The sequence below is a fragment of the Sorex araneus genome, chromosome 1 (assembly GCF_027595985.1).
Source record: "Sorex araneus isolate mSorAra2 chromosome 1, mSorAra2.pri, whole genome shotgun sequence".
NCBI classification, from domain to species: Eukaryota; Metazoa; Chordata; class Mammalia; order Eulipotyphla; family Soricidae; genus Sorex; species Sorex araneus.
In genome coordinates this window covers 379,684,944-379,700,733 of record NC_073302.1, presented here as the reverse complement: position 1 = coordinate 379,700,733, position 15,790 = coordinate 379,684,944, and the positions used below count along the sequence as shown (strand labels likewise).

Here is a 15,790-nt window from a genome sequence, read left to right as displayed (position 1 = left end):
CCAGAAGACCGTTTGGTATGTCAGGAATCAAACCCCGTAGGCCATGTGCCAGGTGGGCACCTTGCCACCATATACTTTCTCTAGCTCCCGACCTATTCTTTTTGTCTTAGTTAAATTTTTGTTAAATAAATATTTCAGGGTTTCTTACAGATATTGACCAATAAATAAGAAAGTTTGCAGGGTCAGTAATTTTAGTGATTGCAGTATGATTATTTTCTCATTTGAAGAATTAAATACATATTTAAGTTCTGGTAAATGCTACTGTTCAGAAAAATTTATTGTTTTCTTGTTCATTTGTTCTATTTTGTTTTTCTGGGACACAAGTGACTGTGCTCAGAGCTTACTTCTGGCTCTGTGCACAGGGATTGATCCCTGGTGAGTCACAAATCCAGCTCCCTATCTGCTGTACAATCTCTCCAACCTGCTGCTTATCTATTCCTCATCCTATTTGTTTGTTTCTTTCTTTTTTTTTTTTTTAAATCAAAGAATAAAGGCAAAAAACCCCAAAAACCAGAGCTGCTTTCTTTAAAGGATACTCCCCCTACCCCCTCCACACACATATTGTGACATAGATGCACATTAATGTGCATCTAGCTTTGGACATGGGGAGAATAGCATTTCTCAACTCTTTTCAAATTGTAGCCTCCTTCCCAGCTGTGTTCCTCCCTGCGGCCCCTCCTGTTTTACTGATTACCTCCTAATATTTTGCCATGGCCTTCTACTTGTGTGCTATTCACTTGTGGCCACTTTGGAATTTCCGGTGGGCCTAAAAAGGGGTCAGATGTCCTCCAACTGACGCTGTTCTAAGGGTTCATAGATTACATGTATCATGTTGGGGAAAAGGCAGCTGGGATAGAGAAGGGACCACTAAGTAAATGATGCTTGGAGGGTTCACTCTGGATGGGAGATGCATGCTGAAACTGGACTATGGACCAAACAGATGGCCTGTTAGTACCTGTATTGCAAACCATAACATCCAAAAGGTGAGAGAGAGTAGAAGCGAATGTGCCTGCCACTGAGGCGGGGGGGGGGGGGTGCGGGGGGGTAGGAAGGGGTGGGGGTGGCAGAAGGGATACTGAGAACATTGGTGGTAGAGAATGGGCACTGGTGGGGGAATGGGTACTCACTCATTGTCTGACTGAAATGTAATTACAAAAGTTTATAAGTCTATAGCTGTATCTCATGGTGATTCATTTAAAAAAATAAATTATGGACGATTCTCAAAAAACTAGAGATTGAGCTTCCACTTGACCCACCAATACCACTTCTGGGAATATATCCCAGAGGAGCAAAAAAGTATAGTCGAAATGACATCTGCACTTAGATGTTCATTGCAGCACTGTTTAGCCAGAATCTGGAAAAAACCCGAGTGCTCTAGAACAGATGACTAGTTGAAGAAACTTTGGTACATCTATACAATGGAATACTATGCAGCTGTTAGAAAAAATGAGGTCATGAAGTTTGCATATAAGTGGGTCAGCATGGAAAGTATCATGCTAAGTGAAATGAGTCAGAAAGAGAGAGACAGACATAGAAAGATTGCACTCATCTGTGGAATATAGAATAATAGACTAGGAGTCTAACACCCAAGAATAGTAGAAATAAGTACTAGGAGGTTGACTTCATGGCTTGGAGGCTGGTCTCTCATTCTGGGCAACTCAGAGAAGGAAACACCAAGTAAAATGTGGTCGGAGGTCATGCGGGGGAGGGGTGACGCGTGCCGAATGTAGACTAGAGACTGAACACAATGGCCGCTCAACACCTAACCACAACACCTAATCAGAGAGAGAGAACGAAAAGGAGTACCCTGCCATAGTGGCAGTTTGGGGTGGGGGGAGACGGGACTGGGGAGGGTGGGAGGGATGCTGGGTTTACTGGTGGTGGAGAATGGGCACTGGTGAAGGGAAAGGTTCTCGAACTTTGTAGGGGGGAAACATGAGCACAAAAATGTATAAATCTGTAACTGTACCATCACGGTGATTCACTAATTTAAAATAAAAAAAAATAAATTTAAAAGATTACATGTATCAGCTATATCATGGCTGTTTGTTTAAATATAGAATTAGAAGCTGCTTGTCTGGAGCGATGACTTTACCTTTGATCCCTGGCAGCACACACAGTTCCTGAGGTCCTGCTAATACTGATCCCTGAGTGCAAAGCCAGGAGTAAGCTCTGAGTACTGCTGGGTGTGGCCCCAAATCAAAACAAATTAATAGCAGCAGCCCAGTAATTACATCAATGGCATGTGTATATGAGCCACCTGTAGATATATATTTTGTCCCATCAGAATTCTTTGTTCTTCTTTACTTTATCCCTGAGCTCTGCTAGGAGTGCTCTTGGGGCAAAGTCAGAAGTAAGCCCTGAGCACCCCCAGGTATGGCCTAAAACAAACAAAAAAATTTAAAAGAATATTACTTCTATAGAGAGACTGAATGTAGAGAAGCATATGTTAGTTTTCTTTCATATATGTATTTTTTCTAGCTAAGTCATTCCAAATATTTATGCAATTTGGCATATTGCATCTATTCTTTGTTGATTAGACAATGAATATCTGTTTTATTTGTTGACTTTAATCAGTTTTGAATGGGCCCATAGACTCCAATTGTTGTGTTCTAATACTTGCTTTTTAGCAAATAAAGCTGTAATTACAAGAATGACACCCACTTTTTTCAACTGACAGGCAGTTTCCTTTTATGATGGCCAGAGACTGCAACAGGAATAGAACTATTCTTTTTCGTTACTTGAATATTCGAAATATTTTATTTTAGTCAATTCTGGTTTTAAATAGAGATTTCTAGAAATTTGAAATGAACATAGCTTATTTTGAAATCCATTTTCAATAGATTCAGTAAGATATATTTTCAGGACAAATTGCTCTATTACTGTTCTGGATTCTGTTGTCTCTCTCCCTTTTTCTCTCTCCCCCTTGCCCCTAGGCTACACACAGCCAGGTAGTAAAATCATCATAAGAAAGCCCTTCCTGAGGGCAGGGCATTCCAAAAACCTTCCTGACTCTTAATGTGTTTTTCTCCTTTTCTCAGTCCAAACACTCATTAACATCTTAATACTAGTTATTTTTGTATGGATTTAGCAGGAGATACATTGGGCTTGCAAGGCAGCTCTCCTGGCAACATCTTGTCACAGACTCAGACTACAGCACTCAGGTCAAATTATTCCTAACCCTAGCAGGGTCCAAATCTAGTTATCACTGTTTGGATCATGACAACATTTGTCCATGATCAAGCTCTTAACTTATAGTTAAGCATTAGGCACTTTGGCCAGGCCCATCTGGATGCCAGGGTAGCACACAACTCACCGCTTGCCCTGGGTCCGTCTTGTCCCTCGTCAAGACCCTGCTTTTGGGGGTGCTAGGAAGTAAGGGCAGCTGAGGCTTAGGTCCAGAGAACAGATGCCCAGGAGGAAAATATCATGTAGAATCAAATTACTCCCAGGTTACAAAAGTACAGCATTTACTCTTCCTGTGTCCATACAAAAAGGACATGGCTCTGAATAAACTATGCAAAGGACTTAAGGAGAAGAGAAAAACAATATTTACAAGTCAACAGAACACTAAGAAAGAAGTTACAAATAAACACAGAGGAATGGGAGCACTGTGATGGGAGTAACCCAATAAACCTAAACTACCTGAGGCTATGTAATCCTACAGTACCACAGAAAAATTTATGAAAAATAAGAGTCATTTCTAAGAATGAAGACCCAATATTTCCAGGAAGTTTCCTTCTTACACAAACGTAAATGTTCTCGTTGTTTTATATTTTAATATTATGTCATCAAACCCAGAATCGCACACATGCAAGGCAAGTGCTCTACCACTGAACCAGGTTTACACTACATTCCTGTTCCAGATGGTTAATTTAGTTAGAGTTTAGTGGAGAGCCTGCATAGACTATGAATGAGAGCTAATAGAAAGATCCACAAAGCTGCAATATTTGAAAAAACGAACATTTAAAACAAGCACTCCCCTGATAGCCTGAACAATGCCTTCCACTTAGGCATTTCAAAACTGTTGTAACTGTATTCTGACCTAGACAGTCAGGGCCACTGTGGGAAATTTTAAGATTTCAGAGGCGTATATGAGGTGGTAGTAGTGCCAGTTATATGAGGTGGTAGTATATGCCAGTTTGACCACGCATAATCTAGAGATGTACCTAATACTTGGTACACAGTAGCACTGTAGCACTGTCCTCCTGTTGTTTGCTTGAGCGGGCACCAGTAACGTCTCACAAGTAACGTGAGACTTGTTACTGTTTTTGGCATATTGAATACACTACGGGTAGCTTGCCAGGCTCTGCCGTGCCGGCGGCATACTCTTGGTAGCTTGTCGGGCTCTCCGAGAGGGACAGAGGAATCAAACCCGGGTTGGCCTCATGCAAGGCGAACGCCCTACACGCTGTGCTATCGCTCCTGTCCTAGGTACATGGTAGGTTCCCTAAAAATAATGCTTCCAGACTTCATCTCTCTTGTACCTTTCTCTTTCCTCTTCTAGAAGTATAGTATTATCTTTTTCATCCATATTCTTCCAGCATTGTACAAGGCATGCAATTAAGTTCTTGGTTGAATGGTTAAAATGAATCACCAACAGAATGAAAACAGACAGCGGCTTGAAGAGTTGTAAAATAGCAAATGAATAACCTTAATTATTCAGGGGAAGGTGAACCTGGAATTTTTACAGACTCAGCAATATTTAAAATACTGAGAGGGCTAATTCCTTCCTTAGCATGCAAAAGACAATTGAGTCCTCACGGTGTTTGCCATATATTTGAGTAAGTCTCAGGGTTTTTTTCCTTACCTTCTTTTCTCTCCCCCCTTCGTTCTTCTCTCTTATATCACATTAATCTCCCTCTCAGTAATATAGCTCCCTTTTATTTCTATTATTTTTTCTTCTTCCTAACCTCCTTTTCCCCTCTGTCTCCCATTCTCCTCCCTCTCTCTTCCTTTTTTCTCTCACCTTTCTCTTCCTTCGCCCCTTTCTCAGAAGGAAGACACAGGGGCTAAGTAGAGAATCTTAAATTATGTATTTTTATGGCAATACCAGTGCATACAGAATTTTTCTCATTGAGTACTTTGGCAAAGCCATCTTTTTCTGATAACATTAATTGTCCCATCAGAATATCTGTAATTTATTCGTTGCTGGTGTCTCAGCAGTCAACTTTGATATAATCTGTTTTAGGGAATGAATTTTTGCAGTTGGCTCTGTACATTCTGTGTATAATGTTAAATCACTTTATAAAATAGTATGTTTCGTATGTCTATATGTTCATGGGAGAAGTGGTGCTGCACTCGTATCCTCTAGTGATAGTTGGGGATAATTTTTAGCACGTTATTTTATTGTAGAAATGAAAATCTAAGGTTTTGGGGACTGAAATCTCATTTATCATAATGTAATTCAACTTCCGTTATACTAGAAGAATTGCTTTCCTTCAGCTGTAAGAAAACCTTTTTTGCGAGGGAAAGTTAATTTATTTGTTGTACTTAGCCCTCACTTAAATGTAAAATTCTTAATTTTTTCTTTTGATTTTTATATTATTGTGTTAACATTTTTTTCTTGAACTTTATGTTGTGTGGTTTTAATCTTTATTATAGTATTTCCTATCTGCTCATTTCAAATATTGTCTTTCCTTACACAAGGTTGTCTTTAGCATTAACACAACTTTGTTTTTTTTTTTCTGTATTGAATTTTTTTTTTAATTTTATTTTATTAAATCACCGTGTGGAAGATTACAATGCTTTCAGGCTTAGGTCTCAATGCTGAAACAACCATCCCTTCACCAGTGCCCATATACCACCACCAAAAAAAAAAAACCCACACAGTACACCTCCCATCCCGCCCCCCCACCCCCTACCTTGTAACTGATAAGTTTCATTTTACATTCTGTTTACTTTGGTTACATTCAATACTTCAACACAAACCTCACTATTGTTGTTAGGAGTACCCCACTAGATTCAGACCTACTGTGAAGACAAATAAGGCCGCGCGGTTTTGAATTTCTGTACTTTAACAAGAAGTCCAGGGAGATTTCTTTCAGATACTAGATAATTGCAGGCTTGAAAACCCAATCTGTGGTCGTGTTAATATGGCGGACACCGTGCCCTTCATCCCCGGAGAGAAAGAGGCGAGAGAGAGAGAGAGAGAAGTACCTTTCCCCTCCTGGGCGGGCACGGGGCCGAAGCTTAGTTCTCAGGCTGGAGACATTCTGCGAGGAGTTGCCCATGCCGAAAGAGGTTTTTCTGGGTCTGGATTCACGCTTGTGCAGCTGCGGAGAGGCCGCACACGCGTGCGGCCCCCGGGATCACATCTCAGTGGTGGCGCATTAACACAACTTTGTAATCTTACTGACCTTGCAGGTTGCTGTTGCTGTCTTATAACCTGTGATGATGTACATTCGCTGCCTAACATCAGTAATCCATTTTGTAATTTTATAAAATTTAAGGCATGAGACTTATTTTTACAGCATTTATAATTCCATAATCAATTTTATCCACTTTGATTTAGCTAATATCAGCTTTATTCATAGCACTTAGAGAGCAAATTGTGATTTTCCTCTTGGTAAACTTGTCCTCAGAGATCAGAAGAGTGAATACACTATTTATGTATGTCTTTATTTAAATTTGTCCTGTTTGACTCTAATTTGATTACCCATTTGGCCCAGGGATGTAGTTCAGTGGTAGAGCACTTGCCATGCATTTGTGTGATCCTGGGTTTAATGAAGTAATATTAAAATATAAAATGAGAACCTTTATTGTTGCGTGAATGTTCTGCAATAGGAGGCGCTGAGATAGGAACGCGGAAGAAATAATCACTGATTGGAGGACTAAGGCTCGCTCTGGCTCTTAGCAAAGGCAGAGGGCCTCGTGGACCTCCTTTTATTGATCATGGTACCTCTAAAGGGCGCAATATAGTGACCTCACCAAAGGCATCAAAAAATGGTACAGGGAGAACATTGAGACAATGGGAACATATTGTTTCCTTGTATGGGTAGGCCTATAGCCTCGGGAAAAGAATACAGAACTGAGAAGGGAAAGATACAAAACCGAAACTGAAACCTTCTTCAGGCACCTGGATTTACATCCCAAAGACTAGGCTGTGCTTGCACCTGAAATCTACAATTTACAATATCAAAGGTCAGGCCTGGCTAACACCATCTGCATGTCAAAGACCAGCCAGGCTTCTGTGAGAGAAGGAAAAACTGCTCTTTTCAGTATTCTGAAATTATTTTTCTGAAGGCAGCTTGAAGGGGGAAAATGTTCAGCTTCATCCAAACCAGTCAGGACACACGAGAAGTCTCGCCCATTTTCATGGGTCCCTATGTTCCTGTCCGTAGCACGGTACAGTATACATGGGCTCGCCCTGATAGCTCAGTCCAGCCCCAACACTTTATCTTACTTTAAGGTAAACTTTTATTTATAATATACACAAATATAAATTTGAGCCCTACCTTTTTTAAAGTTGTTGAAATTATGGTCAGTTGCCTATTTTTTTTTTTTTTTAAGAAGAGGGCTCTCAAGTGGTCCTCAGGACACCTAGGGCCCCCACCTGGCAATGCAGCCATTTATGGCCAGCCCCTCTGGATTTCCTAGACCACTCCAGTGGTGATCTGAGTCCCGTGATGCTGGGGATCAAGGTGGGGTCCACTGTATACAAACCCTGTTCTATCTCTCCAGCCCTAGTCTTTTGTGTGGGCACTTTGATTATATTTTTTCTTAAATATAAATTCTCTGTTAGTCAAAATTTACTCAATCGGAATTTAGATTCTTTTTTCCCCTCTCCAACGCTGGAGCGATAGCACAGCGGGTAGGGCATTTGCCTTGCATGCAGCCAACCCAGGTTCGATTCCTCTGTCCCTCTCGGAGAGCCCGGCAAGCTACCTAGAGTATCCCGCCCGCACGGCAGAGCCTGGCAAGCTACCCGTGGCATATTGGATATGCCAAAAACAGCAACAACAAGTCTCACAATGGAGACGTTACTGGTGCCCACTCGAGCAAATTGATGAACAGCAGGAGCACAGTGCTACAGTGCTTTCCTCTACCCTAGCCTTTGCTTATGATTCCATGTCCTACTCTTGAACCATAGCTGGTTAATTTTGGGTCACATATATCAGTTGAACTACTAATAATGTGAAACACTGAACATTAGATGCTGAATGGAACACCAGAGTGAAGGCATTATCTGTACCCCTTGAGCATTGTGGTAATAGTGTCAGAACTTAAAACAATGAGTTTGAAAAGAGAAGTCTATAGAGAAATAGGACAAAATTGAATCACATGAAAAGTGTGAAAGAAATGAAAGGGAACAGACAGAAGATACAGCCATGCTTTTGCTATCACCCTAGATTCCTTTCTGCCCCTCCTCACTAGTTTGAGCTTTTAATCTCCAAAATTGAGGATTGCCAGTGCCAGTGTCACACTTAGTAAAAAAAGTTTTCTCTGAGGCTCTCTTTAAAGTAAATGGAAAGTGAATATAAAATATGGGCCCTAAAATAAGACTCTTCCATTTAAGAACACTTTTGATTAGAGTTGAGATTTTTGGTTTTGGTTTTTGACCCTTAGCTGTAGTGCTGGGGAGGGGAGCTGTATCCAGCTCCGAGCTCAGAGGTTACTGCCGATGGGTCACCTTGTGGTCCCGGGGCTCCTGCCTTTAAAGCATGTGCTCTAGCGGTTTGAACCATCTCCCTGATGCTGTAGTTGAGATTTTGAGGGATGGAAACAATATGTGACTTTATTTGTATGATTCATCTTAATTGTATTACTCTATTACATCGATAATTATTCATCTAATCACTTGTTATCTGCAGACTTACAGTGAATAGGAGCTGTCCTGTTCACCAGTGTTTCTCCGCCGCCTACTTCAGTTAGTTCACAGTAGGTACTTATTATTTCACAAATGAATTATTTCTGTCTTCAGCTCTGTCTTCATCATAGCCAGTTCACTTTGAGAAGAAAGAAACTAGACCCTCGTTAGAGAGTGAATTGGTCCCTTTATACTTACATATTTATCATATTTCACTTGTGAAACTACAGAATTGTAAAGGTGGCTAGTGATACTTCTGTTTAAGTACCTTGTTACTTAGACTTTTTTCCTACACTTTCTATGTAGAAACTTTTCACTTGCTTTTAGGCAAGGAAATTGCTTTTGAAGAAAAGATAAATTAGCTTATCTGTGTCCCTTTTGAAGTTACTTTAAAATGATGTTTGTAGTTTGGGGCATACTTTCTAATAACTTTAATGTAACTTGAAAGCTTTCAGATTTTCTTCTCATTTTCTTTACCACTGTCATCTAGTGACTTTTCATCTTTTATACAAATACCAAAGGACTTGTTTGGACCTATCTTTCCATAGTTTTTCTTTTTTTAAAACACATTCATCATTTTCTGCTCTCTTTGAAGTTGTCAGATCTTTCTTCCTGTCTCATACATTTTTATGTTGCTTTATATACTTCTTCTTTTTAAAAATAAATGCAATGAAGTCAAAATACTTAATAGTTTGATTGAAAACATAATTTTTCAAAATGACTCCTTTATGATAATTATTTAGTAATGGATTTAAATACATGGTTAAATCTATTTTGCATTTAGCATGTTAGACCAAAGTATGTCTTCCAAGTATTAGTTTTTAAGAATTATTTAAATAACTTAAGCTTACTATCCCTAAAATAGTGTTTTCAATTATTTTTTTACCTAAACAATGTAGTGTGTTGTTTAACAAGGATAGAGATAAAGTTTTAAAATTTGAAAGTCTGAAATGTTGTTCGAAATGTTGTTCCTGAGAGATATTACTTGTAAGGCCACCTTGAATGTGGCCAGAGTTCAATCCCTAGCACCCACAAGGTCCCTGAGTATCAGTAGGAATGATCCCCTAGCACAAAGTTAGGAGTAAGCACTGAGCATTGCTGGGTGTGGCCAAAACCAAATTTTTTTTGAAATGTTATATATAAATATGTAGAAATATTATTTTTATATGTGTGACTATAAGTTGGCATATATATTTTATATTATGTATGTCTATCATGTATATATATATTTATACTTTTTCAGATACTAATTTAGTGGAAATATAGGAACTTTGGAGTCAGTGCCACTTAAGTAATTAAATATTAATATGCTTTGGCTTTTTCTTACTTTATTGTTGTATTTAATAGTAACTTTAAACAGAATTATGATAGCCCTGGAAAGAAAACGTTTACGACGTTCCTTAGATTTTTATCTAATCACATATCACTAATTTCCCTTTATATAAATATGTCATCAGAAAGAAAAATGTTACTATAGAGAACATAGTGTACAAATGAATATGTGTAACCCATGTTTGTAATATCAGTTATAGTAAATTCATTTCCTTGTAGTTTTTAATTTATCTTTTCAAATGAATCATTCTGGTCTTGGGAAGAAAATTATGTTATTTGGCTTGTAAATTAAAATGATTTCAACTCAAAACTATACATTAAAATTTGTTACATGTTTTCTAGTTTAAGGACTGGAGCGATAGCACAGTGGGTAGGGCATTTGCCTTGCACGCAGCCAACCAGGGTTTGATTCTTCCACCCCTCTCGGAGAGCCTGGCAAGCTACTGAGAGTATCTCGCCTCCACGGCAGAGCCTGACAAGCTACCTGTGGCATATTTGATATGCCAAAAACAGTAGCAACACATCTCACAATGGAGACGTTACTGGTGTCCGCTCGAGCAAATCGATGAGCAACGGGATGACAATGACAGTGACAGTTTCTAGTTTAAAGGTGTAAAGTATTGAAATATTTTAATTATCTTTTCAGATGAATTTTTGATTGAACTATTGATTTTATTCATTAATAAACTATTAGTGAGTTATTTGGCAATTAAAAATAAGTTGATTCTTTTAAAAATTAGGTATATTGTTCCTAACACTGTATCATATTATGTCTTAATATTATCTTTTGTTTTCAGATAGTATACTTGCTATAGAAAGATGAAAAAACAGGTCATCCAGGCATTTCAAATTGTCATAGTACTTTTGACAAATAAAATTCTTTAAAAAGTGGGGCTGGAGAGATAGCACAGCGGGTAGGGCGTTTGCTTTGCACGCGGCCGACCCGGGTTCAATTCCCAGCATCCCATATGGTTCCCTGGGCACCGCCAGGAGTAATTCCTGAGTGCAAATTCAGGAGTAACCCCTGAGCATTGCCGGGTGTGACCCAAAAAGCAAAAAAAAAAAAAAAAAAAAAAGAAGAAGTAACACAGGGGCTGGAGCGATTTGCCTTGCACACAGCCCCCCCAGGTTCGATTCCCAGCATCCCATAGATCCCCTGAGGACCGCCAGGAGTAATTCCTGAGTACAGAGCCAGGAGTAACCCTTGTGCATCCTCAGCTATGACCCAAAAAGCTAAAAAATAAAAAAGTAACACAACAGGGCCAGAGACATCAATACAGCAGTTAAAGTGCTTGCCTTGTACCGGGGCCTATCTTGGTGTGATTTCTGGCATTGCATATGGTCCCCTGAGTACCAGGTGTGATTGCTGAGTGTACAGCCAGGAGTAGACTCTGAGTATCACTGTTGGGTATTGCCCAAAACCCTCAAAAATTAAAAAAAAAATTGTAAGTAACAGCAAAAAGAAAAAACAAAAAACAGAATCATGTCATCTGTTGGCAGGAATTTTAAACTTTTATGCATTCAAAAAATAGTTGTTAATTGAAGCACAATTTATCCCTCAGTTAATGATTTAGGACTTGTAGATAAGTTAAGTTGTTAAGCATATAGATGTTAAATAACATTTCAAAAAAATTGTACATGTGCCATTTTTATTCTTTTTTATCCCTAATATAGTGTCAGCCATATTATGAAATACCATCAAGTTATTAGATGGGATAAGTGCTTGATAATTGAAATTCTTATATGAGCTAAATAAAGATATTTTTCTCCCTTTTTAAAAATTTGTATCATTCCTTCTCTTTAAGCTCCTCTTATGCTTTTGTTTCATTCAGGGTTACTATGTTTAAGATATCTATTATAGTCATATTTTTGAGTTGTCATAATTACATTTACAACCACTTCATTAGAACTATACCAAAAGAAATCCACAATTTTAAACATTTTCTTGATTTTAGGACTTGGTATTGTCAAGAGTTATGGTTGGACTAAGAAATTCTCATTCCTCTCTGACCCCTCTACCTCCCTGGCACTCTTTGGAAATTTAAGTATTGTGTTACTTTAGTAATGAGTTGTGTTAATCATTGTGCTTTATAGGATACCAGATTGGGTAGAATATAGTGTCATTTGGTTCTTCTATCTTGTGCATGTATATGTCTCTTTTTCTTCAAAGCATAAGAGTTCTTTATCATGGTGTAGTCGTATATTTTGATTGTCAGATATAATACATGGTACTTGCTTTCTTATAAAAGTTTAGCTCATTTCTATTTAGGATTAAATTATTGACCTTCAGTGTGGCATATAAGAAAAATCGCTGCATTAAAAGCTGAGATACCTTGATTTTAGGTTTGTCGCTGATAGCTGTCAGCTGTGTGTAATCATCAAATCATTTCTCTGAACGGCTTTTTCAGAGTGTAAGATATAATAGATTCAAGTTGCTTATAATTCTTGCTTGCTAAAAAATACATATATAAACACATTTATTTTAAAATAACACTAATGTGTGCATTGTCATAGAAAATGAATTTTCAATGTGGAGAAATTTATGCATTCTATGATAGGATCTCGTTGAAGTATGTTTAGTCATACTAATTGCAGTAATGACATTAAAATGTGCAGATTCTTCTTCACTATTATCAAACTTTCATGCTTATATTATGACATACTTGAGGAACTTGCTAAAAAATTCTAATTCAAAATATTCTAGTGAGAGTAAGACAGATCGTGCATTTTACCTTAGGGGATGCCATGATTGATAGTTTGAAGGGCAATTCTGAGTACTGTTCTTTGAGAGTAGGCCTTAGCTGTAAGCCTACACTGGTGTGCGTTTCTTTGCCATCCCCAGCAGTATCTGGTGGTGTGGGCATGATGGTTCCGAAAGACCTTTTCCTTGTGTTTCTTCATAGGAGCTCTGCCTAGCCACCCAGAGATTATACACATAGATGTTAAAAATAATTTCTTTTTGTTACTCCAACATGAATGCACTTATACACGTGGGGCTATAACAGATGTAGCATAAACCCAGATTTAGCATTTTAGCTGCAGAAGTCAGGTATAAGAAGTATGGAAAATTGAAATGCACCGAGAAAGTCATAGTTGCATATGTTTTATGTTTTGATATAATAATCCATCATAACAAATTGGAGAACTTTCCTATCTGGTACTTGTGTTATTTAAAAGTATTATAAAGCCTGTTTAATTTGTCAGGTTATATTTCCTATGATATAAATTATTAAAATGTGTTAGATCAAGGAAGCATTAGAAATAACTTCTCAGAGTTTAGCTTAAGCACTAGTAACAAATATACTTTAATAATGTGTTCATTTAATAAGTTAAATATTAGGTATCTTTATTTATTTATTTGTTTATTTATTTTTAGAGAACCAGAGGACGGAAACGGAGCTTTATTCCTGAGGAAGAAAAACATGAGGTTGGACTAAATGAGCATTTTTTGCCATCTAAACTTAGAACAGTTATGCTTAAAATTATCTGCTTTCCTCATACCCAATTTTTGTCTTTTGCTTTGTTTTATTCTCCCTATATGACAGGAAAGAGTTCCTAGAGAGAGAAGACAAAGGCAGTCTGTGTTACAAAAGAAACCCAAGGCTGAAGATTTGCGAACTGAGTGTGCAACTTGCAAGGGAACTGGTGACAATGAAAATCTTGTCAGGTAAGTTAAATTCAGTGACTTTCCCTATAATGCGAGACTATTTTCATCATCATTTTCTCATCACAAATATTATGGGGGCGGGAGGGATGTCACAGTGTAAGACCTTTCTTAAAATCTTAACATCTTATCTTGGATTTTTAAAAAACAGATTTCATCTATTTACTAGCTTGCCACATATGGTTATGTATGGAGTTGGATGATTAAGAGTGATGCTTTGGGTTTTGAAGATGACCTTTTGTTTTTCTCTTGATGAGAAGTTGACAGTTTTTTTATACAGAGAGACCCTGAAAGTTTGATACATTTTATTTAAAACTAGTGTCTTATTAAATAAAAGAAGAATATTACAGCTTGTTAGATTATAAAAGCTAAAGCTTATTAGTAGTACGACTTGTGTTTTATTGATTAGAGCTTCATCAACACTTCCTTAGTATACATCAATATGTGTTAAATGCTTCTCTCATGATATAAAGAAAGGTGAAAAGGTGGCTTGGATAGATTTTGTTGTTGTTGTTGTTTTCTTTGTTTTTTTGTTTTGTTTTGATACTTCCCCCCCCCTCCCTCCTTAGATATAAATTCACCAGGAATCTCAGCTGATGTTGCACAGCGGCTTTCCTGAGCATCAGACATGGCTAATTTTAGCACTTAATTTCTGGCTGAGATGAAGAAATTGCTTAAAGTCCTAGGTCAGAGAGGGGGTTGGGGGCGGTTAAGTGAAGTATCACTCTTCAACGGAAAGTGACACCAAAAATCTTGTAGTATATTGATTGGAATCTGTACTGATAACCTTTTATTAACTATTATTTGGCAGAGCCCTGTTAATTGAGGACAAGAAATTAAACATTTCAAAAAGAATAAGTGTATAAAACATAATAGCAGTGGCATTTTAAAATAAATATGCTGTTTATCTAACATTAAGAGGTTAGCATTTGTTTAAAGTTTTCAAATGAAGTCATGCAATTTTAAATTTTTGAGGTTTTATTCTACCAGAAGAATAAAAAGCGAAGGTAAAATAGCAGCTAAGCTGCTTCAACAAAATTGTTTATAATATTGGGTCAATGCTATTTGAAGTAGTTTACATAGATAATGAATGAGTAATTTTGAAAATTAGCGCATTTAAATTTAGGGTAAAATTAGTTAAAATTAGTATCAGATAAACACAAATAATTTTGATCATCACACACAATCCCATATATATAATCCCATATTATGTATAATTTGGATTAACATAAAATAGCAGAAGCTCTAAGCATAACATAATAGAGTACATAAAAAAATCCAGTAAACAGAAGGGGAAAAATATTAAAACAATCTTATATAATGAACGTAAAAGTCGATCTGGAGAAATGACCCTGAGTTTAAGGGTGGTTTTGTGGAGCATGATTAATTTGAAACAATAGTTTCACAAAACTTAAGAGGGACTGATGATTATGGGAAGGATATTTATCTTGCAGTCAACCAACCTGGGTTCAATCCCTAGCATATCCCAAATGGTTCCCTGATCACTGTCAGCTGTAATTCCTATGTTTAGAGCTAGGAGTAACCTCTTGAGTACTGCCAGGTATGGCCCTCAAATAACAAAAACAACCACTCTCTCCCAAAATGTTTTTTTTTAAGAGATCTGATATCCTTTAAATCATTTTGTACTTACATATTTTACCCTCATTTCCTCCCTTTTCTTTCTTTATTTTTGTTTTTTAAAGAGGATTCAAACCTTTTTGCTATCACACCGATAGGTATTTGTCATGGTTTTATTTATTTGGCTATGTATCTGAAAGAATGAACCTAGTATTTTATTTTAAAACACTTTATGCCAAGAGCATTTTCAACACATCATATTTCAGTTGTACTAAAGAAAAACATTTTTTTTCTAGTCTTGATGGTATTTTCTATCATTGACTATTAGGTTTGGTTTCAAATTTCCATTCCTATATACAGGATGAATTATTATAAATAAGTGTCTGAAAAATTGTAAAAGGCTTCTG

General features: G+C 37.4%; 1 protein-coding gene across 6 annotated transcripts in view; it reads left to right on the top strand.

Moving 5' to 3' along the window:
* Positions 1 to 15,790, top strand: part of PHF14 (PHD finger protein 14) — a 189,608-nt gene that overhangs the window by 70,864 nt on the left and 102,954 nt on the right. For all 6 annotated transcript variants that reach the window (XM_055147149.1, XM_055118864.1, XM_055146003.1 and 3 more), the window contains exons 15-16: positions 13,518 to 13,568; positions 13,687 to 13,808. In XM_055147149.1, the coding sequence (XP_055003124.1) occupies positions 13,518 to 13,568; positions 13,687 to 13,808 (173 nt within the window). The remainder of the gene's footprint in view (positions 1 to 13,517; positions 13,569 to 13,686; positions 13,809 to 15,790) is intronic.